This window comes from Lathyrus oleraceus, chromosome 3, assembly GCF_024323335.1.
Source record: "Lathyrus oleraceus cultivar Zhongwan6 chromosome 3, CAAS_Psat_ZW6_1.0, whole genome shotgun sequence".
Classification (NCBI taxonomy): Eukaryota; Viridiplantae; Streptophyta; class Magnoliopsida; order Fabales; family Fabaceae; genus Lathyrus; species Lathyrus oleraceus.
The window spans coordinates 77663668-77691488 of NC_066581.1; the positions used below are offsets into that span (position 1 = coordinate 77663668).

General features: G+C 34.0%; 2 protein-coding genes across 2 annotated transcripts; one reads left to right on the top strand and one right to left on the bottom strand.

The window, feature by feature from the left end:
• Window positions 1–8836: 8836 nt before the first annotated feature.
• LOC127132710 (cysteine-tryptophan domain-containing zinc finger protein 3) lies at window positions 8837–17519 on the bottom strand. Its single transcript, XM_051061675.1, has 13 exons — window positions 16820–17519; window positions 16104–16176; window positions 15886–16016; window positions 15385–15756; window positions 13965–15298; window positions 13470–13876; window positions 11520–13351; window positions 11277–11437; window positions 10953–11113; window positions 10337–10497; window positions 9456–10139; window positions 9159–9364; window positions 8837–9027 (listed from the first exon to the last, which is right to left on the bottom strand). Exons 1-11 carry the CDS (start codon window positions 16994–16996, stop codon window positions 9945–9947), a joined length of 5004 nt encoding a protein of 1667 aa, XP_050917632.1. The 5' UTR covers window positions 16997–17519; the 3' UTR covers window positions 8837–9027; window positions 9159–9364; window positions 9456–9944.
• A 9431-nt stretch (window positions 17520–26950) lies between these two features.
• LOC127132711 (outer envelope pore protein 16, chloroplastic-like) lies at window positions 26951–27532 on the top strand. The gene has a single exon (XM_051061677.1). It carries the CDS (start codon window positions 27011–27013, stop codon window positions 27449–27451), a length of 441 nt encoding a protein of 146 aa, XP_050917634.1. The 5' UTR covers window positions 26951–27010; the 3' UTR covers window positions 27452–27532.
• Window positions 27533–27821: the final 289 nt, after the last annotated feature.

Sequence of the window (27821 nt, forward strand, 5' to 3'; positions counted from 1 at the left end):
AGAGGAAATAATATTCATAAAATATCCTTCAGCTGAATCGAAATGCCAAGCTCCAAAAGAACATTCTCCATAAAAATCCAACTAACTTGATCATACGCTTTAGTAAATCAACCTTGATAGCGAAACAACACAACTTTCCTTTTAAATGGTGAATGGTGTAACCCCCTAAATCCCGCACATAATTTATCGCGTAAATTAAATATAAAATAAAACCACGTAGGGTGTCACACATTCATAACACACATGACCTGCTCCATAACACGGGTTTAACAGTAAATTTCAATACACACATTTGTAATAAGGATGTTTACACGACATCCCACTTATCTGAATCATACTTGGGATCTTTACACGACATCCTTCTCATCTGATCGGTATTATGTATTCACATAATAAGCCATTTATAACTTGTCATTGCATGCTCACTTCCATTTTAAAGTATCATCGCAGCAGAATTATCATCACAATTATGGAAAATAAAGCAAGTAATAACATCTAGTCTCAACTTCAATTTTAATAACAAAATAAGAGAGTTATAATCAATCAACTCAACATCTTAAGAATTCTCAACAGTAAAATTAGTCTTATGACTTCAACATAATCATACATAAGGAATAAAATAAGCGTTTAACCTAACCCGATGTTACATGATCAGAGCAAGGCACCACTAGTAAAAGTGACAAAATAAATAAGTAATCTAAGAGCTACCTTCCACTTACTTCAGCAATACTACTCTTGAGTATATGCACGATGCCCATGTAAAGGAAACATTCAAACAGAAGGGGTGAGAATTCATTTCAATAATGATATAGAATGAAGAATAGAGTACAACATCTACATAATCATGCACAACAATATATCACATTCTTACATCCAAATCATAATCAACATCATACACGACAACATCTCAATTATCATCAACATCATACAAAACCAAATTTCAATTATCATTAAAATCATATGCAATAACATCTCATCCAATAACATATCAACAACAATCAATACAAAGGCAACACTTATGCAATATACTCAACATCGACTCAACACACATGTGGTACCAAATATGAACACTCAGGTTCATCTCACTCCATGATCCCCACCATAGGATCAATTCTCTCTTGGAATCGGAGCACACCAAAATTGCTACCATCACCATAGGTAACGCTTCACTAATCCCACATAATAGGAATTAACTACTCGCACTCAATCCATCACAATGGGATCGAGGCTCACCAAAACTCGTTACCATCAACATAGATAACGCTTCACTAATCCCTCATAATAAGAATTAGCTACTCGCGCCCGATCCATCACCATAGAATTGAGGCTCACCAAAATTGGATCGAATCCCATACATCAAAATGCATGACTCTCAAGTAACATGCATTAACACAACAAGGTTCACATAAAGGATCCCCACCTACATCTCATCATTTATGCATCACACCATTCATCATGCAACAACCAATTCATGTTACCACAGGAATAATATCAACAAACAACAATAACTTGTCAACATCTTAACATCATTGACATAACAACATAAATATCACACAATGATATTACAACAATACAATGATTCATTAACCAAACGCATAAACCAATACATTTATTAATACAATAGGCATGTGAATATTATTAAAACATATCAACAATCACTACCAGGTTATAGGTCTAAGCGTTAGCTTTCTAACACTTCAAACGGCATCAAAATCGGACTTACGAAATAAAAGTTATGACTAAAATCGTCGGGATATGTCAACAATTCATTAATCGAATGTATGGACAAAAACTTCACCAACACAGTAGGCATAGGAATAATACTCAAACAATTCAATTATCACCATCACATTATATATCTTAGAGTCAGCTTTCTAATGCTTCAAACCCCAACCCAAAATGATTCACGAGTTGAAAGTTATGATCAAAACCGTGCACGAAGGTGTTACTAAAAAGTTATTGTTTTCTAAAATTTCCAACACAATTTTCATCTTCTTCAACCCCCAAAACGTTCATGAAATAATCACCAAAATTATTTTATTCCTGAAACAAAGTTATAACCCTCTATTTCAGATATTCAACGCTTCAAACGGCACTCGATTTGGACTTACGGATCAAAAGTTATGGCCAAAAGGATTTCGACCGAAAAACATAAAAAAAAAGATTCGCTATAATAATGCAGAATTTTCTGCGTTTTTAATCGTTGGAGGCCTTCCGGACCTCCAATTTAGATTCCTTAAAGAGTCAAACAATCAGAAAGTTACAACTCATGTAATACTTTAGTTATCTAAAGTTAATTTACAGTTTTAACACAATTAAATCATTTAATCACATTTTTAAGATTATGCCTAAAACCTTCGAAATTGCAACAATGGTAAATATAGATTCAATCATCAAAACACAAAAATACACACATATAATGCACATGTAATCCATCATATAATCATCACATAATAACCATCATAGCATCCCAATTCAAAATTATGAATCAAAACACCTAACTCTAAGGAGGTTAAGGGTTCCTCCATTCTAACCTGCTATCATACCCTTTACTATTGGAACAAGTTTTCACCCTTACCTTAGATTTTTCAACAAAATACATACTTCAAGCTCTAACAATGGAGTTTTCCTTTAGCCCTAACATTTGCCTCTTCTCACCACAAAATTCTATTTTACGTAAAAACCCTTCAAACTCTCTTAGTAACATTTTTATCATTAATCTAATCTCTCTCAATTAGGAACTTCCCCCATTGCCCTCACTTATCATCTTATTTACCACCATACCCCTCTTGGCTCTAATTTTATTTTAATAAATAATACTAATATTATTCTTCTTTTTCTCCTTACTTGTTCTACTCTTTTATTTTATTCCAACCAATTAAATAAAATAGTTATAGGCTAATTATTAAAAGTTCTCATTATCCCTATTAAATAAATAAAATAACTAAATTTCATTATTTAATTAAGATGCTCATATTTTAGTTATTTTATTATTTATTTAATTAATTCGAATAAAACATTATTTATTTCAATCACTAATTAAAATTCTAATTAATTATCAACAACTATACCAAATTCTTACTCCATCCATACTTCTATTTTAAGGATACCTACCCCACAATCATATCCAATTAATTTAAAATATTCATTAATCATATAAAAATCTAAATAATTTAAATTAAATAATTAATTAAATTCGGGGTGTTACAAATGGTGTGCAAAATTTTTTGAGCAACCACAATGTTCATGTAAGGAATAAATCCAGTTTGATTTGGGGAGATGATCGAGTCCATAACCCCTTTCAATATGTTAACCACGATCCTACTCAGAATCTTGTAAACCGCATTACATAAATCAATGCGACGAAACTGGCTAATAAGCTTGGATGAGGGACTTTAGGAATGAGACAAATATCCATGCAATTAATCTCAACAATTTGCACAAGATGCCTCCATAACGACATGATAAACTAGCACACAACATCGCCAACAATATCCCAAGAAGTTTGAAAGAATCCAATAGGAAAGTCGTCAGAACCCGAGGATTTCCAAGCCATTTCAAAAGTTGCTTGCTTGATTTCATCCACCACAAGCTCAACTGCCAGACTAAGCTTAGAAACCTCAAAAAGGGCAGGAAACGAATGAAATGTCGTAAAACTTTCACCAACATCAATTTTAGAGGTATACAACTGATAAAAGTTTTCTCTAAAAGTAGTAGCAATATCAAGAGCATCGGTTAACCAAGTCCCATTAACATCCTTAATGGAGTGCACATGCTTGCGGCATCTTCGTTGAAGAGCTTTTATGTGATAGAAACATGTATTTCTATCTCCATATGCTAGCCAATGCTCCTTGGCTATCTGAAACCAGGATAATTCTTCCTGACAAATAATTTTGTGGAGCTCCTTTTGCATGTTAGCTTCCAGCCTACAAATAACAACATAGCAAACAATATCTCAACTAACGAGACATCTTCAGACTGACTGATAATGTGTATATCTATTCTAGACTGATGAGTCTCTGTATCCTTGCCCTTCTCGACAGCAATAGAAGCATCACCTTATTAATGAGCTTATTACTAGTGCACCTCACATATTATTAGCTCAGTTGGATTCAAAAGTGTCATCCTTGCATTTGCTCCACCCTTTCAAGCCTTCAATGGATCTGGCCTTTCACTTGTTGAATTGATGTCTAGGTATTTGATACAAATGCTACATAATTACTAGTTTGTTTAATTATGTTTTTATTCAATTTGAACTGGAAACTGAAACAAATTGTTTGTGTTTTTAGCCTTTTGCCCTTGCAATCTGGATGGGAGTTTGGCTCACGTGACATGCAAAGTAATGCACTTGATGGTTGCTAGTCTGGATGGAAGGTTGGTGTCATAAATTTTGCAACTAAGCTAAAGCAGAATAAGAGTTGTGTTACTGAATTGTTTGTATCAACGTCCAAAAACAATGAAAGGAGGAGAAATTAGAGCTGCGTACCAATCTGCATTAGGACATATTAGATCTGGAATTTAAAAAAAAATGTAAGGATACACTCAAAAAGGCTTTGAGAGGAGGAGAAATGTTTTCTGCATATGCTAGTAATTGCATTGGCTGTTGTGTGGCTCATCTGTTGAAGCATGTGCAGCTAATGAAAAAATTCTTTATGTTTATTAGTGAACATCAATCACGTTGAAGGTTCTACACATGTATTTATGTTGATAAAGTATCAATGTTTTTTATGTAAAGAGATGATTGAAAAAGTAAAATTGAGTATTGAATTGGATTGTGTTTTTAATTTGAAAATTTGTGAGTATTAGAATGATTTTAAATTATTTGTTTCTATAAGGAACCATTGCAAGTTACCATGAGTACCATGCTTTTTTAATTTAAGATACGATTTTTTAAAATTTTAGAAATACATTAGTTGTGGAATTTCCTTCGGAATAAATGTTTCCTGCGAATTTACTTTATATCTGCGGTTTTATCTTTGGATACAAAAATAAAGTTATTTATTGGTGGTCGTAACCCGTCACAATTTTCAATTTACGTCAGTTGTGTAACACTAGAGAAAAGAATGACAGTTGGAGTGACGGTTTTAGGAACCGTCGTGGTACAGCCTAGAGACACACGTTTTTGCGACAGAAACAAAACTGTCCGCGATTAGAAAATAAATGATAATGTTCTTCCCCAATTTCCACAATGTTAGTATTGTTCTTGAACTTTAAGTTTTTAAATGAAATACACTTCACTCTCATTTATTTATTTTTTCCACAGAAAATACATATTAAAAAGGAAATAAATTTAAATTTTATTATATTTATTTAAATTTGTAATTAATTCACTAGGATTTATTGTTTGCAAGAGTTGGTTATGATGATAGAACACTAGGATCTGCGATATTTCCTCAAAATTTGTCTTAGTTTCCAATTGATTATGGATTTATTGATGTTGCACGGATGTCATTCTTTAGTGCCGGGAGTTTGAGTTTCGGAGATATGGTTAACTCGTCTAGCTAAATCCATAGCTCAATTTAAAATCTGAATTTTAAAAAGAATATCGATAAAGATTAATGAATAATGGAATAAAATAATTTTTTAAATTTGAGTTTTTTTGCTTGATGGAATTTTTGAATTTTGAATTTTAAAAGGAATATTAAAGGAGATGAATGAATATTGAAATAAAATGATTTTATAAATATGAGTTTTTTTTTCTTTCTCTAAATCTAGATTTTTAAGATAAATCATTCAAGAAAATTAATCCATTCATAAAGATGATAAGATGAAATTATAGATGAAAATGAACACAACATATATTAAAAAAGAAAAAATAATTATTGTTAATTAAAATTATATTATTTAATATAAAATATTTAAAAAATAAAATATAGTAACAAATTATCAACCATCAATTCTAATCATTTAAATTAAGTAATAATATATCAATAGTAGAAGAGTGTTTATCATTATTCTATTTTTAATTTTTTAGTTTTGAGGTGTTAGTGCTTGAGACACTTTTAATGAGGAGAGAAAGAGAGAATAAGGAAATAAGAATTGTCTTATTGAATTGAATGAATTATAAAACTGAATTATAAAGTGTCTATTTATATACTCCTAAGTGACTTGACTCCTAAGTAAAATAACAAACTAAATAACAAATCTTAAACCATAATTAGCTTTGGGCTTAGATCACACAACTCAACTTGGATTATATCTAATATTTCAACATACACCCTATAATCCAAGTTGTCGAAACACATTAATCATTGTCGATTGAACTATTCCTAATTTCTTTCTCAATGCTAGAAACCTGTCGATCTTCAATCCTTTAGTGAAAATGTCGGCAAATTGTGTTTCACTTGAGTAATGCCTTACTTCAAGTTCACCTCGACTCACCTTCTCCCTTAAGAAGTGAAATCTAGCTTCTATGTGCTTAATTCTTCCATACAAAACTGGATTTTTTACAAGATTTATGGCTGACTTGTTGTCGATCTGCAGTACCATATATTTCTTCACTTCGACCTCGATCTCTTCCATTACAGATCTGATCCAAATTGTTTGACACGCAACATAGGATTCTGGTATATATTTAGCCTCACACGATGATAATGCCAACACATGTTGCTTTCTTGAGTACCATGAGATTGGGGCACCAAATACTTGAAAGAAATATCCAGTAGTGCTTCTTCGATCTTCCTTATCTCCACACCAATCAACATCTGAATAACAAGTAACCATAACTTCTTTGCTTTCAGAGTCTCTTCGAAATAAAATTCCATAGTTTGTCGATCCTTTTAAGTATATCAGAATTCTTCTTGCAGCCTTCATGTTTGACACCCTTGATTCACTCATATATCTGCTCACTAATCCGACTGATAAACATATATCAGGTAGACTTTTGCACACATATCTCAGAGATCCGACAATTTGTTTGGACAAAGTAGCATCGACTTTGTCTTCCTCTCCATGCTTCTCCAACTTCAAATTTGATTCGATAGGCGAAGATGCAGGAGTCGAATCATCCATCCTGAATCTATTGAGTATCTCTTTAACATACTTTCTTTGATGTTGCATCATATCTCTTTAGAATCATGTTTTTATCCAAATCGTTAATTCTGATATTTTTCTTAATAACTTCTGTTATACTTTGTCTAGGTCTTCCTCTTCCTCTAGTTATTTGACTTCTCTACATCTGATCGACTCTCCTTACCACAAAATCTACATATCTTCTCTCTACACATAAAAACACCTAAGTCTATTTTCCACCGTCTTTTCTACTATATGTGTTACCCTAACACTCTCAAATATTTTCATTTCTAATCTTATATTGTCTAGTATTATCACATCTAATGCAACACCCTCATATTTTCTATACTTACTTTATTCTTGTGTTGATTCTTAATCGCCTAATATTTTGTCTCGTACGAAACCGGAGGACTCACCACAGTCCGATAAAATTTTCCCTTCAGCTTAAGTGGTATCTTTGTGTCACATAAGTCTCATGAAGCTTTTCTCTATTTCAGTCACCCAACTTGAATTCGTTGACTTACATCCCCTTCTATTTCTCCATCATTTTGTATTAAGAATCCAAGATATTTAAACCGTGTGACTTGATGGATGATATGGTCTCCAACTTTCACTTTAATGTTAGAAACTCTTTTTTTTTTTAACTTACATTCCATATACTTTGTCTTACTTCTCCTTAGACGAAAATCATGTGTTCCTAAAGTTCGTCTCCAACCTCTCATTTAAATCCCCCTTCGACTCTCCAAGTAGGACTATATCATTTGCAAAAAAACATGCATCTCAATACTAGCTACTATATCATTTGCAAAAAAACATGCATCTCAGTACTAGCTACTATATCATTTGCAAAAAAACATGCATCTCAGTACTAACTGTTGGATGTGTTATGTGAGTGAATCAAAAATTAAGATGAAAAAGTAGGGACTTAGAGTTAAACCTTGATGCAAATCTATTGTAATGGAGAAATATTTGTCTCTCCACCTTGTGTCTGCACATTAGTCGATACTTTTTCATACATATTTTGAATAGCTCGAATATGTAATCCTAACCTCTTTCTTCTTTATGGCTTTCCTAAAATCTCTCTAGACCCTCTATCATACGCTTTCTACATGTCAATACAAATTAATTACAGGTTCAGTTGGTTCATCTTATATTGCTTCATCACATACCGTAATATAGATCGCTTCCATGGTAGACCTACCAGACATAAAATAAAAATGATTCCTGGTGACTTGAGTCTCTTTTCTTAATCTTTGTTCTATTGCTCTTTCTCATAACTTCATAATAAGTATTTCTTCTCTATTCATCTAGAATGTTTGTTGATCTCATAATTCTCATCATTTCATTGAAGAATTTGATGAGCCACTCAATACCTCTATCTCCAAGAATTTTCCATTCTTGTAAATATGTTGTTTGTCTGGCTCAACCGCCTTACTATTACCCATGCTTTTCAATGCTTACTTTGCTTCTTGTTTCTAAATTCAACGGTAGTAATTATACTTTCCATCCTTAGTAATTATACTTTCCATCCTGTTCTCTAATGAAACTCAAATATTCAAACATGCAAATCTCAAACAATAGAGAAAAAAATAATCTTAAAACATACTTCTATCCAATGAAAAGAAGAATGTGTTTGGTATTGTGCCACCATGCCATGAAGATGCTTCTCTTGATTCCAATCACTTGACAAAACTCCAGTCATATTCTCCTTGTGTTCTTAACCAAACAATTTTATTTTAATCACTACTCTTAACCGATGAATGTCTCCAATTTAAGTATCATATTTTTAGAATTGACTTGATATGCTCAAAAGAGGGAAACACCATTTAATAAAGTGCCAAAAGGAGTCAAAAATTAATATTGAATTTGAATGTTCAATTAATACAAGCAGCTGTTGATAAGATATAGTACTTTATATTTTAAACACCATTGACAATGGAAAGTAAAATACTCCATTAAGGTCAGTTACAGAGTTTGCCAGCTAAATTGCAGCTCAATTTTCCTCAGTGGCACAACCTGCAACCAAATACAATTTTTGAGGTTGGAATCAAAACTACCACAAAAGCTCAATGACTTCAATATTGCACACAATTAACTACTATGAGTTCATACAGAAATGTAGAGAATAAAAATGATAGAAAATGTACCTGTCAGCTGCATATGGCACTTGATTCTACTAAGTTTATTTACACAATGACCGCGCTCCTTCGGGAAAAAAAGGGTGCAATGCAATCACCTTCTACTTTAAAAACAAATTTTGATGTACAACCTCTTTTATTGTTTTCTGATTGTTGTTTATCCACAAGAAAATGAAAAATAGAGTTCTACCACTAATCCCAAAATTGTACAAGACCTGCACGCAAGTCGAGATTCAAATCAGGAAAAAAATGGTGATTGAGAAATGAAAGATAAGGAAATAAACCATCTACATTACATATGCTCACCTTAGTCTTACTCTCCTCGACTCACCAAGAGGAGAAAGTGCGGATCCCACTGGTAGAGGCAAGATTACAACGACCTAACCAGAAGTTACAACGTCTACACATTTACAAATCGACAAAATAATGACCGCTCCAGAATAAGAAGAACAAAAGATGGTAACTAATTTCCGAAACTTCTAAATCTATATCCATATCCACCTATCATATCTTCAATTTACAATCCTGATGTAGCATCATTTCACATATCAGAGTTGCTCAGAATCTGCTTTACAGAAGCTGAGTTATGAACGCCTCCACACGATCTCACGTTTGCCAAAGATTTCAAAGCATATAGCTTCATCAGTTGGCCAGACTGGTTAAAGATCCAACACTATAAACCCTGCCCTTCGTAATTGAATCGAGATCCTTTTGTCGTTAAAGGTTTTATACACGACGAAGAAAGAAACAAGTGTTCTTAATGGGCTAGAATCATTTCGTGACTAATTGGACCTTTTAACGATGAATGACCTCCACAGCAAGCCGTACCAGACGTAGTAACCCCTCCACATCTTGAAAGCTAAAATCAAGAGCCTTCTTGATAGAAGAAATACCATCGGCATTCTTACCCACACCCATGCTTGCATCAGCAGCTGCAAAAGCATTCCGTGATTTCCTTGAGGCTTCCATGGCAAAATTCACATCCTGAGCCTGCAATTATACATATGTCAAATCAGTCAATTCTATATTTCATACAAGGTCTAATCACTCCCGATCTGCATGACAATCAATGAATTCACATAATCAAGATCCATGTTTTCTCAAAGTTTCATACGACAATTTTCCCCAACATGCAAGCAGGATGGTTTTTATTAATATCATTCTTCTATAAGGAACTATGTACTTACATAACCAAGTATCCTCACAAAATTGGGACGACTTCGTGCAGCAATAACATGGTTTCCAGCAACATGAGGTGAATTGACACTCTTGGATAGGGCAACTTTGTCAGCTGCTGTAGAGTTGTTAACATTGTCAACGTCAGAGGCTGATGATGATGGAGATTCACCTGACAAATGAAACAAGGTCCAAAACAAGACAAAAATGATCAGAGTTTTATCTATATCCTCTCATCGCGCCACCATAATCTCAAGATCAGAAACACTCATGAGAAAGAGAAACAGTCCTCTCAATGATAAGAAAATTTTATTTTCGACACGTTAATAATAACAAACAAATGAGCCAGATATAACCTATCTTAATCCTGTTTCTATCCGTCTCTTTCCCATCATCCTGCTCTATGAAATTCTTGTCATAATGCACATGACATTATATAATTCTTTGACAAAAATGTCATAAAAGTTTACAGATGTTGAAGCTAGGATCAGTATTATGTTCATTTAACAAACACAGATCGTTTGATAGGATGTCCAGGGTGAAGGACCAAACCAAATGGAAAGAGAGGAATTCAGAAAAGAATCGTTGTATCATGAACAGTAAAAATAACACAACATGGTCTCTTACCAAGAGGAGTCATTTGCAGGGCAGTCTGCAACTCATACCGATCTCTGCTTGCACTAGTGTGCGAAGAATATATTACCCTCATATATGCCACCTCCGTGCATTTGTAGGCCAGAGCAGCTGAAGCCATGTCTTTTGATTTCTCATATTCATGGGCACAAAACCTACCAAATGTAAAATATCAATAGGGTGTTATGAAAGGATATTTACATCCAAATATAAGTAAAAACAAAAAGGAAGAATATTTTAGAGAGAGATATTGAAAACAAAGACGATAATATGATCCTTAAAACAAGTTAACGCAAGGTGACAGAAAAACTATCTTACTCGCACAATTTTGCTGTGCTACTGTACATCTGCTTTGATTGAATCATCTCACTATGTTTTGCATTATCATTGTTACCAGATTCTAATAGAGAGGCTCCATGAAGAAACTTAAGGGCTGCCTGGAAGTACAGATTTGTGCTCTCATGAGCGGATCCAGAATTCTGTATGATAAATCCAGAGTTAGTAAAGCAACCACCAAGAAGAGAAACAAAATATCAAGACCTAAAAGGACAGTGCAAAAACCTTGAGACGATCAGCCAGGTGCTTAAGATCTTTAGCTTCTCTAACAGCATTGTTAGCAGCATGTGTGTAAGAATCCTTTCTAAGTGGACTAGGGGCATCGAGCTCCTTGGATCTGTGTCCATTAACTGCATGGTTTTTGGAACCAATTTGCTGAGTTCCATTTTGATGATCAGCCTTTTTTAATTGCTTTTTTTGCAGCTTTGACGCATCATCAGCTTTGGACGGATCAACTTCCATATCTCCATTCACTCTATGGGAACCAGCGACTGGTCGTGGGCAGTGACTCAAAATCTCAACTTGAGACTTCCCTTTTCCAAGCACTTCTTGATCCGGTCTTTCCAAAAGAGACCTCTTTGAAGATCTTTCGGCATCACAGTCTGCCAACTGATTCTTACTGGGTGCATGTAATGGTTCCCATTTGCTTAGGGCTTCAACACGAACCTCTTGAGAATCACGCTCCCTCTTTCCGTGATTCTCTTTTTTCCTACTTTCATTTTTTCCTGTTAAGTCTTTTTTGCTAGCATGAATATTCTCATTCTGGTCAGGCTTGAGCCCGAACTTATCCTGCAACTTAACTTTTCCATCCCTACGCTTTGTCTCACAAAGAGGAGACTGATCTGGCAGTTGACTAGGAGAACTAGAGCTCTTGACTTTTACTTCAGGGGGCTCTGACTTACAGCCCTGCTTGTTTTCCTCCAAATCTGATTCCATGCCAGTTTTCCTTGCGTGAGACACACTAGCGTTAGCATAATGAACACCAGTCCTGTCTTCGCCCTGATCCTTAATCTGCTCTGCACCTGGATATGTCCCATTCGGGGCCATAATTTCAGCACTACCATTGGTATAATGGCTGGTTGTTTGCGCTTTAGGCTTAGTATCTGATATGTGATTAACACCCTTGCCCTGAAAAACTGACCTGTGGGCCATGGAGAAAGATTTTTCCTTCCTAGCTGTTTCCGAACGATCACTTGCACCATCATCTTCCCCGTCTAAGCATCTTTTCGGACTATCCACAGCAGCAATATCACGAGGCACATCTTTCCCCATAACTTCTCTGTTTGAAAACTTATCTGTACTTAAAATTCTTAAAGGCGAGGAGGAAACTGATTCCACAGGGGAGCCCTTCATTTCCTGGAAGCTGGCTTTGGTTTTATGTGAGCCAGAGACCTTAGAAGAGCTGGATGTGGCCGCAACAGAAACCTGTACGGACCCCGAGTCCCTTTTCGAACTTTCCATGCCATCCATGCTCCGATGTGAATGATTGCTCCCAGGATTTTGCTTGGAACTATGGTTCTTTGTATGACCAACTTTTTTGTCAGTCCTGCCACTGCCTTTACTAGCACTTGATTCTTTGCCTTCAGATCTTGAATTTCTTGCTTTCTTTTCCTTCCTGGAGTCACTGAACTCCTGCTCAGAAGTTCTACTCTCGTGTGGGAAAGGATTACCTGTGCTACGAGTTTGAGCATCCTGATAGTCCTTCAATTTCCTCTTTTTTACACTACCATTAGAACCATAATTCCCCAAATCTAGGGACCCCTCATCCAAGGAATCCCGACCCTTGTCTTTTCTCTTTTCAGCAGAAACCGGCGGCCTGTCCTTTCCGAATTTGGAGTCACTCGAAGAGGAGCGTTCTCTCTGTCTAGATCGATCTTTGCCAGCTGAAGTAGTTGGCAAAGTGTTGTTTGAGCTATGATTGACCTTCCTAGAGGTTCCATTCTGTTCTGGAATCCACTCTTTATCAGCAGATTGAACCAAGTCAGTCTTACTTTTCTTGGATGGCCTCGAACCATCTTCATCAGGATCCCTCCTGCTTTTCATATTCTTCACATCACCTGTAACAAATTTTCAGAAACTAAGATGACATTATAGAAATGTAACAGGTCCCTGAGTGCCTACATATATTAGTTGACGCGGAATCGATAAACACAATGAATATGTGGATCAAGTAACCTCTATCAGAATTGTACTCCGGCATCCTCGGCTTATTTTTGTGTTTCTCCCCTGGAGCATCAGCCTCACTCACAACAGGAGATTTGTTCACGTCATTTAAGCTCCGACTTTTCACTGATGACTGAGGGTTTTTCTTTATAGAATGAGAATATTGAGAAACGCCTTCTTTATTTGAAGAATTTGAAATTTCTTTCACAACTTTTTTCTTCCCACCAGGCGCAGCATGCATATCATTATTTAGCTGGCGTTGACCAGGATGCTGCAAAGTTGCCCCAGTTCCTGATACCAGAATACTTCCCGAGACATTTTGCAGGTTGTTTTGAGCATCAAGAGAATGCCCTTGGTATAGAGAAAAAAGGGCTTTAGTGGTTTCATCCTCACTAAAACTACATCGATTCATGTCAGGCCTGCAGAATGTTGATTTTAGTATTTTATTTATGAAATGAAACATGAACAAATATATTTATAAGGTTTAACCACTGAATTAGAACTTACAGCCAATTAAGCATGCTACACAGCCACTTTTCAGGTAGGCTTTCAGGATTTTTGCCAGCAGGAAGAAGACGCCATTTATGACACCTGTCACACTGTACCCAATTATCTTCCATCTCAACAGGAGGCAACATCGCAGGAACCCCATTTCCATTTCCCACAACAGTACTAGGCGCACTTCCAGTGCACCAGCCATTTGTGGCTGTTTTAGCGTTTACTTCTGCTGCCAATGGCTTATCAATTTTCTTACCACCTGATCTCTCCTTTGCTCCAAGATTTGTTTCAGCCACACTCCTCACAGCTGCCTCAGATTCCTTCGGTTTATCTTCATAAGGGGTTTCCAGTGAATCAAATTTGTCTTCATCTTCTTCCAATTCTCCAAAGAAATCTCTATAAGCATCCCTAGCCTTTTCAGAACTCTTTTGTACTTTGACATCTTCAATTCCATTTTTTGATGTTTGTACTTTGACTTTGACATCTTCAATTCCATTTTTTGATGTATAACTATCATCAGAACTCCTTTTTGGTTTGGGAATCAAAGAGGATCCAACCTTCAGGTTTTCTTTTTCCCTCTCTATAACCATGGTGTCATGCATTCCCTTTGACTTCTTCTTTCCCCCGGGATAAGGATGTTCCGTCAAGAAAGGCAATGCCGTACTGTCTTGTTCGCCCAGGCTACCTCTCTGATTAACCGTCTTAGGAGGTTGTTCTACACATTCAGTGTTTGATGTTGTCCTAACTTTGGAAACATTAGATTCAGCTTTTATTGTGTCATCAAGCAAAACCTTATCACCCACAACTTTCCTTCCAGAACCTCCTTTTGCCCTCTCAGAAAAACCATTCACTTCCGCAGATGCGTGATCCACCTGTTCCTTTTGTGCTTGGTCCGACAAAGTTTTCTCCTTCACCGCACCCTTGGCTTCCTTCAACGAATTACATGGCCCATCTGCGTCCTTTACCGGATCATCGCAGAAAGGATATGAATTGGACAAAAGTGGATTTTTCATGGTTTTTGAGACCAGTTCCTCCATATTCAATGCATCTGCATTTTGTTCTTTCCTTGACGACCCTCCAACATCATTACGAGTGTTCTTCTTATTGAAACCCTTGACTTCCATCGAGGACTCATAACCCTGTAGGGACTTCACTCTTTTCCCTCCGAACAATTTTCTGTCACCTTTTACAGCATTAGATTCATTTGGTAACATGCCGGAACTTTCTTTGTCATCAATATGAACAAGACCGGGGATGCTGTCTCTAGTACGCATTTCCTTCTCAATTAATTCAATGAGATCATCAGGAAGGGGCGACAACAGCTTAGGGAGGGTTGTCATAATCTGTTCCAAGCCACGATTTAAAAAAAATATCTCATCAAGCTCAATACGAAGAAAATAGAGAATCTAATTGCAGGCAGATAATTCACCTTAATGATACTGGTAGGAAATTCAAAGGGATCGTCTAGATGACCACGAGAAATTCCTTCACTTTCTGAGGGGCTGTCATCCGGTGATGGAGACGGTGACACATCAAGACCAAGTCCACTGTATATAGCAGCATTTTTGATTCGAACTTTCAGTGGTTTCTGGTCTGATATGCTGCCGGCTTTCGTGTTTAGAGAATCGTACTTAGAATTTAATGCCTCGGCATTAGTTATTGCCGGACATTTTTCGTGATTGGTTCCATCATCTAAAGAGAGTCCCTTTATTGCAGACAGCCTCGAGGAAGTAGCAGAACCAGGTCCAAGTCTTGATAATTGAGCTCCAGCTGAACATTGTACAGCATCCCCTTGTCCAATCTGTATAGTACAGTACCGTATAAATTAATATCAAGTAAACCGAAAAATGAAAAATAACACAAGGGCTAGTCATAAAAGCTCGTATACATTCATCAATTTATTTTAAAAAAATCGCCGCGCAGATTATACCTCTGAATTGAAGTTATTCGGAGATCTAGGCGAATTTTGAGTATGATTTTTATGTGGAGTTCTTGGATGAGTCCAAGCAGGAGAGCGCTGATAGGTAGGCAAAAACGATCCATAACCACCAAATTTCGCCCCTGTAAAATTGTTTCTCAGTTAGAACAAAAAACCGTTTATTTTGCCGACCTATGTGAGATGAAACATGATTCTAGGTTAAAACTTACCCAGATTCTCTGCGGACACCCCGCCTTCAAAATCTTTCTGAAAGTGTCCAAGGACATCTTGAATTTTGTCATCCTTGAGTAAAGACCAAATTCACAAATCATTGAGAGAAAACAAACCGGAATGAATGAAGAAGAATCTAAATCGATTTAACAACGTCAAGAGAATCAAAACCCTAACGCGACGACAGAACAACACAACACTCATTCTTTCGATCCGAGCACAAAGTTGGCATTAAATTTCAAATTAATTAAGCTCCTCAATTTCGTCAACACAAATAACTCTCAAAATATTCGCTTTATGAACCAGAAATGGTTAGAAATGAATTTCAATCCATCTCGTAATTATAAAGGAAAACGACAAAACTATTTCCCTATCTTTCGCAAGCGAATTACATTTACAAGTCAATCTCTGAGAAAACAGTATTCCAAAACTGTAAGGAGAAATTCACAAGTAAAAACAACATCAGTAGTAGAACATTTCCATAATCAGATTCAAAATATCAATCAAACATTACTTCAACTACTCAATGCATCATGTTGAAATCACAAAAGCCACATAGAAACAATCAATACAAAAAAATACAATTACATCCTCAAAATTACACCAACCAACCATTAAAACTAGTTAAATTAAAGTCTTAGATCTAAAAAACCAAAACAAGCACAATTTCAAAACTATAAAACAACAACAAAAGTAAGTAAAAAAAAACCCTTACAATGTAAGAGAGGGCAACATCAGGATCAACAGTGGCGTCATAATCTTCACGGTTCTGATATGAATAAGCTTCACCTTCTTCAAGCTCAGACTCCACCATCTCTCTCCTTCTACCCAACCCTAACCCTAACCCTAACCCTAATCCCTTTATTTCATCCCTATCTCCAGCAGAAATCATTAAAACCAAAATTCACCAAACAAAAAACACAAAAAAAAAAAAAAATCAAACCCTCCAACTTAAACCTTCACAATGAGAACCCTTCTTCCAAATCCAACTCCCCCTTGGATCCATTCTTCACAAACAAAATTCCACCAATAATTTCCAATCAAAACAATAATCTAGACAATCCTATACAAATCACAACCTCAAATTCAACCAAAAAAAATAATATTTTAAAAAAAAAAACTCCGTGAATCGAAAAAGAAAAACAAAAGAACAGAACGTGTTTGGTTTTGTGAAAGTTTGAATGTTATTGTTTGTAAATTGTAGCTAGGATCGAATCAACAACAGAACAGAGTTTGTTGTCTCTGTCGTTCTTTTTTCTTTTTCTCTCTCTTGCTCTCTCACCGTGTCTCTGTTTTTGGTGAAAATACAGCAGCCGCGTTTTTTTTTTAATTAATTAAAAATAATTATTAATTTTATTTTCGTTAGAAACAATAATTTAATTATTTCCATGGTGAGAGAGAGAAAGAGTTGAAGACTAGTTGATAAAAAGGGAAGAAAAACTGAGAGAGAAAGAAAGAATGAAACAATTTTTTTACCCTTTGGATGTTCTAGTTTTTTATGTCTCTTTCTACTTCAAACCCTTCCTATCCTAAGTACCTTGTCGAAAATGATCACTCTTCATCAACTCACGCGCTTTGCTTTGCGCGTGTACTTACTTTTTCTTTTTGTTTTTTTACTGTCCCACTTTTTACATTTATCACTTTGTTTTTTATTTTTATTTTGAAAAAGGTATGAATAAGATATTAAATTGTTATGGAAAAAGATAAACAAAATACTGAAAGTAATATATTTAGATTTTTTTTCTAATTGTGTTTTGAAAATAAAGGATTATATTAGAATAATAATTTGTGTAGTTTTGATTTTGAGATATGTCTTAACTTTGGTATGTTTTGGAGTTTTAATTTTATTTTTAAAAATTATAAAATAAAAACATGAGTTTATTTATGAATAATGTGTTGGAAGATTAAAGCACAAAAATCATGAAATATCTTTTAAAAGAATTTAATTATATTAACTGATAATGTGAAAGAGGTTATAATTTATCATTTATGTCATTAAACTAATACTTAGTTTTTATTTTAATCTTTCATAAAATAATAATTATAAATTATTATAATGCAATTAATCTCTTTTTGAAAACCGAAAGCAATTGATACTTTTTTTTAAAAATGGATTCATGTTTGTATTAAATATTGATAATGATATTTTTATTTTTATTTTATTTTTATTTTTTAAAATTATTATCGGTATATCGTTGGATATATTTTAGGTAAATTAATTATCGATTAATATACATTGAATAATAATTTGAAGCTACTAGTACTAGGATAATATGGGAAATGATAAACACGTGTCATAAAGTAATATGTTAAAGCCGGGTAAATAGAGGTGAAAAGTACTGAAATATAGATGCTGATTAAATTGTTGAATTTTGTTGGCTTATTAATCAACTATATTTATTTGATGCATATAATTAATGAAAAAATAGATGATGCATTATAAGTTAATTTTATAGTATAAATGTATAAACCTATAATGATCATGTTAAATGAAATTGAATTTGTATAACATTTAGATTGATCATTGAATCTCCATTACATATAGGAAAGAAATATTTTTGTGTGGATTTAATTGGAGTTTTTCCACTAGTGAGATTGATGACGGCGGATTTTACTATGATACAAATTATTTTTAAAGTTGTTTTAAATAAAATTGTCAAATATGAGAAAGCGTCTTCTATATATATATATATATATATATATATATATATATATATATATATATATATATATATATATATATATATATATATATATATATTATATATATATATATATATATATATATATATATATATATATATATATATATATATATATATATATATATTTAATAATCTTTATATAATAAACATGAGTTTGTCATTGGTCAAACGGTAGTAAATTAATTTTTAAACATGATGATAAAAGTTGTGGGTTCAATCTTCTTTATTATACTTTCTTAGATGTGATCATTGCAACGCTCTTGCTTATATAAGAATATTCTTTTATCTAAAACTTCTACCATAACTAGATTATAATCTTAATTTGTTAATTTTCACTTGTCAAAGAGTTTATATCAAGGTTGATTCTAATAGTGTTTGTACAACTTATTTAGATTTGTGAAAAGTTTTTTGTTGTATTCGAGTTGTATGAGGAAATAATTATGTCTAATGTCGACGCCGAAGAATACAATAATTTGGTAAAGAAGTGAGTGTAATAACATCTTTTTATTTGACGAATACAAAGTTATTCTTTTTTTAAAAATTATATTTTTTATTAGGAGTCTGTTTTTATTATTTGCTACGGGCCTCTAAAAAGTCAGGATCGACCCTGACAATTAACATATGTTTATATCCGGCCCTAGGCAAGATACTATAGTATCCTTCTTCAAACCCGATGGTTAAAATAATTCTCGTACCCGAGCTCATATTAAAATGCGTAAAAACTTAACTGTAATACAATATTATTGTTGAGATAAGAAATAAACAAATATTTATATTAAAATGCATAAAAATTTAATTGTAATGTATTTAATAATATGTGTAAATAATAATAAATATATAGGTCAGGCAAATTAGTGCTCAGGCCATTGGCTAATATTTGTCACTTTTGATTTTTGTAATACTTAAAGTAGTTCATCTTTTACGGAGTTCAAAGATTTATAAATGAGTTTAATTGAAATATACTGACAGTGTAAAAGGATTTTACATCGTCAGTTAATCATAGATGTCGGATATTAAAAGAAGTTTGACTTTTATTTTTAAAATCTATAAAGTAATACGAACGGATGATGGTGATAAATCGACAGTATAAAACTTTTTCACTGACAGTGTATAATAATTAATAATCTCTTTATAAATAGCAATGATATATCTTCTAGATTTATAAATATAATTTTTAAGAAGGTTGATTGTATGATTAAAAAAGAGTAACTATGCAATTTATTGACGATTTACTTTTTATTTTTTTTATAAATTTTATTATTGAAATTTATGTTGATCATTGATAAAAAAATTAAATATTTTATTTCTGAAAAATAAATTTAATTGATATAGACTGTCAGTTAATTACAACCACTGATATATTTGAAATGTTTGATTTTTATTTTAAATATTTATAAAATAATATACGCGGGTGATTGTAATGCATTGACAATGTAAAACTTTTTACATTGACAGTGCATAACAATTAATCTCCTAAAAAACAATACTTTGAAATTTGTTAATAAAAGAATATACGTCCACCTATTTCTTGGTTGGAAAGTTGTATATAGATTTTATTAATATTAATGGAAATTAATATTTAATACCGTGGATTTTATTTTGTGATTATGTTTTGTGTTTCAAAATATAAAATTTTTAATTATGTTAATAATCACATACAAGACATGTCGTAAATTTGCATAGTGGAATTTATATATGAAAACTAAATCATCATCACTAATCATCTAGGACACATAGGAGTAGGAGGAGGATATTAGCCAATAATCGGTAGGTTTGATTCTACTCGGGTGTAATATGTTAAACTGACTTAAATTATAGATGCAATTGTTAGATTCAAATTCGACTAAATATTAATGTGATTTTATTAGGTTTGATTTATCCGTTTATTGATTAAAATAGTTCGGTTTTATCCGCTTATTAATCCTAAATTTTATTTTATTTTTAAACATAGTATGTAAAAGTTACTTACACTCTAATTTGTTTTATAGAAATCAGTAATAAGTAAAAAATTGGCCCTTCAAATATGGCAAGCAAACTTAACATTGTTTTAACGTTTAACTAAAAATATTTGAGCCTTCATATATTACAAATGACCTTCAAAGATAAACAAATCACAGTTATGCAAATTTTTTTTTCTTAGAACTAAACTAAGAAAATAAAGAACAATATCTAAAAATCGTATTGATGCCACTGATATATATATATATATATATATATATATATATATATATATATATATATATATATATATATATATATATATATATTAGAATCTAGCTTGCCAACAAAGAATAAACATAAAAAATGCAAGCAAAGCACAGGATTGTATACCTTGTGTTAGGATGAGGATTTATCTCCGGAATTATTTTACTGACATTGACATTGTATAAGACAAGAGGACAAACATCTTGGATTCAAGGTATAGTTGTGTGTACCTAGTGAAAGTTAGGGTTTCCAAACATCTTGAGGTTGCTCAACCAAGATAAACCCTAGTGTGTTTACACCTTTGATCTTTGTGTGTGCATTTTGCTTTTAAGATTCACTTGTATCTCCATGGCCAAGCTAAACCCTATTTATGGCAATATCATTCATTATGTGTGCATCTAACCTTAATTTCATCTGATTCACTATCATCCATTATGCATGCTCTTGTTGCTTAATCAAGATACATTCAAAGCCCACTTGTTCTTGGTATATCATGAGTTTTCATTGGTTTGATTAGATTCATTTCAAAGCTTTACATGTTCATCTTATGCTTGTTTGTGTTCATTGGCTCAAATCCATTTTTGTGGCACTACAACTTCCACTTGTTCTGACTCATGGCATGTTATTTCATCTGGTCATTTCCTCATTTCTAGTTCATGGTTTGTCGATTGGGTTATTCGTACAAATCTCATTGTCCATTGGTACATGCTAAGGTGATTCGTCTAAGTATTGTATCACTCACATCCATTTCAAGATCCATCCATAGTTCATTAGGTCATTCACTTCACCATACATTCAAGTTTGTCGATTTCAATAGGTTTTAAGTTTGATTACATGTGTCATGGTGGATTACTCATTTCATCTTCAATATTATTCATTTCATTATCAAGTCCATTTGTATTTCATACCAAGTATCACTTCATTTATACATTCACGTCAAAATGTCCATACATAGAAAAAATTATAAAATTTGACAATTTTTTACCTAAGTTGACTTTTGGTCAACTGTTGACTTTTTGGTCAACCAGTTGACCAAAGTTAACTAACCACATCCTACATCTTAAACCCTAAATTCTTGTTCCTAATCCTTTGTGATCTACCATGATTCCATGTGCTTGACTTTTTGCTTTCTTCAAGTGTAGACCGTGTCCATCATGTTTGCACCATTCTACAAAACCAACCATTCACATGTTCAAACATTGGAATACACATAACAAGACCAAACAGTCCAAACCACAAGCCAATCATGCAACACAAAACACACTACACAAACAACATTTAACATGTAGCAAGCTCATGGTAATCCTGCAAATAGACCTGCAATGCTTATGGCACACAATATCGAAGCATACCTGACAGAACAAGCAAGGCATAACAACAGCAGGTCAGATCATAACACTTATAGTGCGACTTAGAACCACTCTGCAATACATCTGCATAAGATCATGCAAACAACCACCATAAGCAACTCATGTCAATGGCACCAAAAACAACCTAACATTGCAGTCAGACAAACCATTGCATAACAAATGAGCAAACACAATTCAGTTACAAGCCATTACATAACAGATCTGCAATACATCAGTTACAAGCCATTACAACACAGACTTGTAACACATAACAGACTTAGAATCACCAAACAATACAGGCAGGCAACCAAGCAGCAAAACACAATATTGCATTACAACCATTTCTAAGAGCTAGCAATTTAATAGACACCAGAACATGACACAACAATCATCATACAAACAGTCCAAAGAAACATTGCAGTCAGACCTAAAGCAATGCACCAACTAACCTATCCACATTTCCATTAACCACATTAATCTCAACCTACTCACCTAATATAAACTGAATATAACCAAGTCAGTTACATTTCATAACTAACTATTTTTCCTCGATTTCAGAAATTCAGTTACAATTCTCTAACTGAATTTCACAGCATTTCCTAATCCCTATGAAACTCTAATAAATCCTCTAACAGAGTAACTACCTATATAAACCTTAAATCATCATTTCATCAACTCTCAATCATTGATCACCAAAAACTCGGAATCATTCAATCATTTTCATTAACTCTGAACAATCACCGCACTCACTTTTCACTCTTACTCAAGTTGCAACTCTTCATGCTTTCGGCTCAAAGCATGGAACCTCTCTTCCCACATATCATTCTCTTGCTTCATTTTAGAGAGTGTGTCTTCCAACTCCTCTTCATCTTGGTTAGGGAGAGTTAATGGCTCAACCACAACCATAGACATAGGTTTCTCACAAGCATACTACATCTTCAACTCCAAAGATCTTATCTTCCCCCAAAGAGTGTAAGCTTCCAAAGCTACACAGTTGCATGGACCAAGCTCGGATCTTACTTTCCTATGCACATTATGCCAAGCATGAACCATCTTCTGCTTCAAATGTTAGGGATCTTTACCCTCTTGATAGAAAAGACCTTCTAACTGAGTGTTATTAGGTTTGTCTCTCAAAGGGAACCCAAGTTAACGACGAGCCAAAGCAGAGTTATAGTTGATTCCTCCTTGTGTATCAATGAGAGGCACATTAGAGAATTCACCACAACCATCAATAATATCCAAGCTACTCAATGAAGAATCATACCAAACTATATCATCATTAGTGAGAGACATAAGTCTCTGAGACCACCTTAGACATTGTTTGTTCTCCACAAAAGTAGGCGTCTGAGGCAAGTGTGAAATAAACCACTTGTACAAAAGAGGAACACAACACACAATAGTTCCACCACCTTTAGAATTCCTTAGATGCAAAGAGAAATACATATCACCCAACAAAGTAGGCCCACGATTCCCAATCAAGAAGATTCTAATGGCATTAACATCAACAAAACCGTCAATGTTAGGGAACAAAGTCAACCCATAGATGAGCAACACAAATATAGCTTCAAAAGCATCCATACTAACGGCTTGAGCAAAGACAGTAGCTTCCTTGATGAGGAACTCAGAAGTCAATCCAAACCTTCCTCCTTTCTTCACCCAATGAGCCTCAATCTCGGACTTCTTCAAGTGAAGAGCTTCAGCTATAAGATGAGATATGGGAATCTCTTCCAATCCACTAAAAGGCACTTTTTTAGAAACAGGTATTTCCAAGAGCTGGGCATACTCCTCCAACGTAGCCACGAGCTGATAATCGGGAAAAGTGAAGCAACGGTAGAGAGGATCATAAAACTAAACCAACACACTCAAGAGTCCTTCAACCACATCAGCAAATAACACAAATAAAAGCTTCCCATGGCGTTGCTTGAAGTCCAAGGGATCTAATACAAAGGATGACAACTTCCTTAGCTCTTTCAAATCAGGACATCTAAAATTGTACTTCTTAGTGTTCCTTCGTCCATAATCCATGGTCTGAAAATATTTGCAAATAAAACCTCAGTTCCTTGAAGCTATTTTTCGTGTGATGAATGTTATGATGTGCATGAATGTGTAGCGGTAAATTCATGACCATCAAGCTATGGATGAGCTAGACGTCAATAAAACCAGAGTCGCCACCGCACTTTTATTGTTTCCAAGGGAAAAGGGAAAAGTACAAACAAAACCCAAAAATAATAAGCTTTCAAATCAAAACTAATAAAATGCCAAAGATTATAGGTAAGGGGGTTGGTTACACAGAGGGAAGGTGTTAGCACCCAAAGTGTCATAGGTACTCCTAGGGAGCCCATTTTTGTGTGCATATGTATTTTGTACAAAATGATGTTTATAAGCAAATAGAGTGGGGGATGAGAAAAGAATTCATTGATTATATTTTTGTGTTTGACAAGACCTTCAGACTTGTGCCTACGTACCAACATAAAATGAGGGATCAAAACCTCGTAGTTCGTGGTATAAATTTCAAAGTGGATGCATTGCTTTTAACAAAATTAAGTTTGAAAGGCACAAAGGCCTAAAATGGTTTGAATGAGTTAGTTCTTTTTGGCTTTTGAAAGTTTTAAGTCAAGTATATTTAAGTATATTTACAAGTTTGATTAAGAAAAGAAGTTTGAAAATGCAATGGCATAAGGCCAAAGTTTCTAGTTTGTAAAGTGGTCTAAGTTTAGAAATCAACAAGCACAAACAAAGAAGTTTTTAAAAGGAGGTAGATATTTTGAAATTAAAGAAGTGGGGAGGAAATGAAGAGACTAATCCTAAGCATAAATTTAAAAGTTAAGAGTTAAAAAGATCTGACCAATGTGCTGCAATCCAATAGACAAGAATGTCATATAGAAACCCAAATTCCCTTGGACATTATAATCAAGCAACAAACAATGTACAATATATCAACTTGAAGAGCAAGGCATCAAATAAAGATAGCCACATCCAAGCTTAGCAACTTCGTGATCTTCTTCAAATTGGTCTATGTAGTAGATGAATTCCACAAGTCACGGGTTCAAAGTAACAGCTTCATAATGATCATGTTGCAGATGAACTCAAAGGAATCTTCAATGATGTATCAGATGAAGTTTCTAATTGCAAGCACTTGGTTTCATAAAAGTTGGCATTGGCCAAGTCCTTTTGCATAGGGAAGGTTGTCTAAATTCTAAGTCCAATTGTCTCAGATCAAACCAACAGTCCACGCAATAGTTTTTCAGGGTTTTTGTTCTTATTATGTACATTAATGGTCAAAGACCACATAAGCAAACCAAATATACACAAACAAGATATATCACACAATATGGTCCAAGTGGGCAAAATGAAAATGGCACTAATATAAACAATTAGAATGGTATGGATAATGGCAAATGAATAAAGCTTAAAAAAGAAAGTGCATTAAAGTAAATGACTTGAAATTAAAGTTAGTTGTTAATGTGTTAGAAGTTAGTATTACTTTTTCTTTTTCTTTTTATTTTAAGTCATTCTTTGGATAACACTCAACCCACTTATCACAAGCATGGATCCTTGAACCAATACATCTTCCAAAGGAAGGAAAAAAGGCCAAGTTTCCACACAATACCATGAAAGAGGGGAGACTTACAATCTCACTAACTAGAATGCTATGCCTTTTTTTGTCACAAATTTAGCTCTATGTTAAGCAATCTGTCATACCCCGATTTTGGTCCTGAATTTTTTTCATTTTTTCATTTTTTATTTGGCACGTGGCCTAAAGTTTATTTGCATACATTCATGACCAAAGGCAACCATCCATTCCCAAATCCATATTTTTTTTTATAAACATTGGTTATTATCTAGCTTTTGATCATGGTGCTTTTTGATTACAAAATGGATTTTAGTTATTTGACTTTTTTTTAATTTTCAATTTGATTTTAATTTCAAATTAAATCTAATTCCAAATTTCAAGTTAATCTTAATTGTTCTTTTTACTAATGATTCAAACTCTAATCGATTTTAATTTTCAAATAAATGTTAGAGTTATTATCAAAGTAATTTTTAACAAATTATAGATTAATTTGATTTTAATTGGTTTTATTGGTTTTTTGATTTTAAATTGACATTTAGATGAGTCTTAGACTTATTTCTAAAATCCATATTCATTTCTATAACCACAAATTCATTTCATTCAAACCAAGTTTGTTACAACCATTTTTTTTGTAAATGTCATAAGTTTCCGACACCAGATAACCATTGCATTTGCCATTGTCATTCCAATTCCAAAATACATTTGCACAAAACCATGACATTACACAAGCATTACAATATTTCTATAAATCACAAAGTCATCGTCGAGTGCCTTAAATATGTCTCGACGGCAAACAGATGGAGGCCAAATTTATTATCAGAATTCTAACAACACTTCACTTCTTGGAGGAATCCCAATATGTAGTAGTGAGATGAGTAATAATAATCTTCTAAGCAAAAATATGATTAATTGCTCGGTTTCGAATCCTCCGAAGTTATCCACTGCTTTTCCGTTTCATGCGCCAACTACAAAACTCAAGAATATTTAACACATGCTTATTAATATACTCAACCCCTTCCCAAAGTTCCTAACACTCAAAGCAAGGAAGTAACAAAAAAGAGTGAGTGTGAAAGATGCCTCGTAGCAGTTTTTCAGGGTCACTGTCTTCTCCCAAGCTGGATGTGGTTATAGACATGGGCAATCCATTCCTTAACCTCACTGTTGATGGTTTCTTGAAGATTGGAGCTGTTGCAGCTACAAGATCAGTTGCAGAGGATACCTTTCATATAATTCGAAAGGGAAGTATCTCAAGTAATGATTTTGAGAAATCTCTGAAGAAGATGTGTAAAGAAGGTGCATACTGGGGAGCTATAGCCGGCGTATATGTTGGAATGGAATATGGTGTAGAGAGGATCCGCGGCACCAGGGACTGGAAGAATGCCATGTTCGGAGGTGCAGTGACAGAGGCTCTGGTATCTGCAGCCAGCAACAACAAAAAAGACAAGATTGTAGTAGATGCCATTACAGGTGCTGCAATTGCGACAGCTGCAGAATTCATAAATTACCTTACCTGAAAGAACAAGACTGGATGTGTTATTTCACTTGGTCTCCGTTGTCTTTGTGTTACTGGTTATGTAATAATTTTGATGCAATTCATTGGAGCCAGGCTACATGATCAACCAGCTTCACAGTTTTCCAAAGCAGAAATGGACTGAAATGTGGAGGCAACTTAAAAACATCTCCCATCATTATGAATTCTATTATCCACCCAAAAGCGAAGATGCTGTTAACATGCTGTGGAGACAGACCAGGCACAAACTTCCAACATGAACCTGCATAATACACACAAAAATAGCCATTTTATTACAACCCTGTTTTGTTTTCCAGCACATCACAACAGTCCATGTTTCGGTTACAAAAGCCGTAGCAGAAATTGAAAAGAAC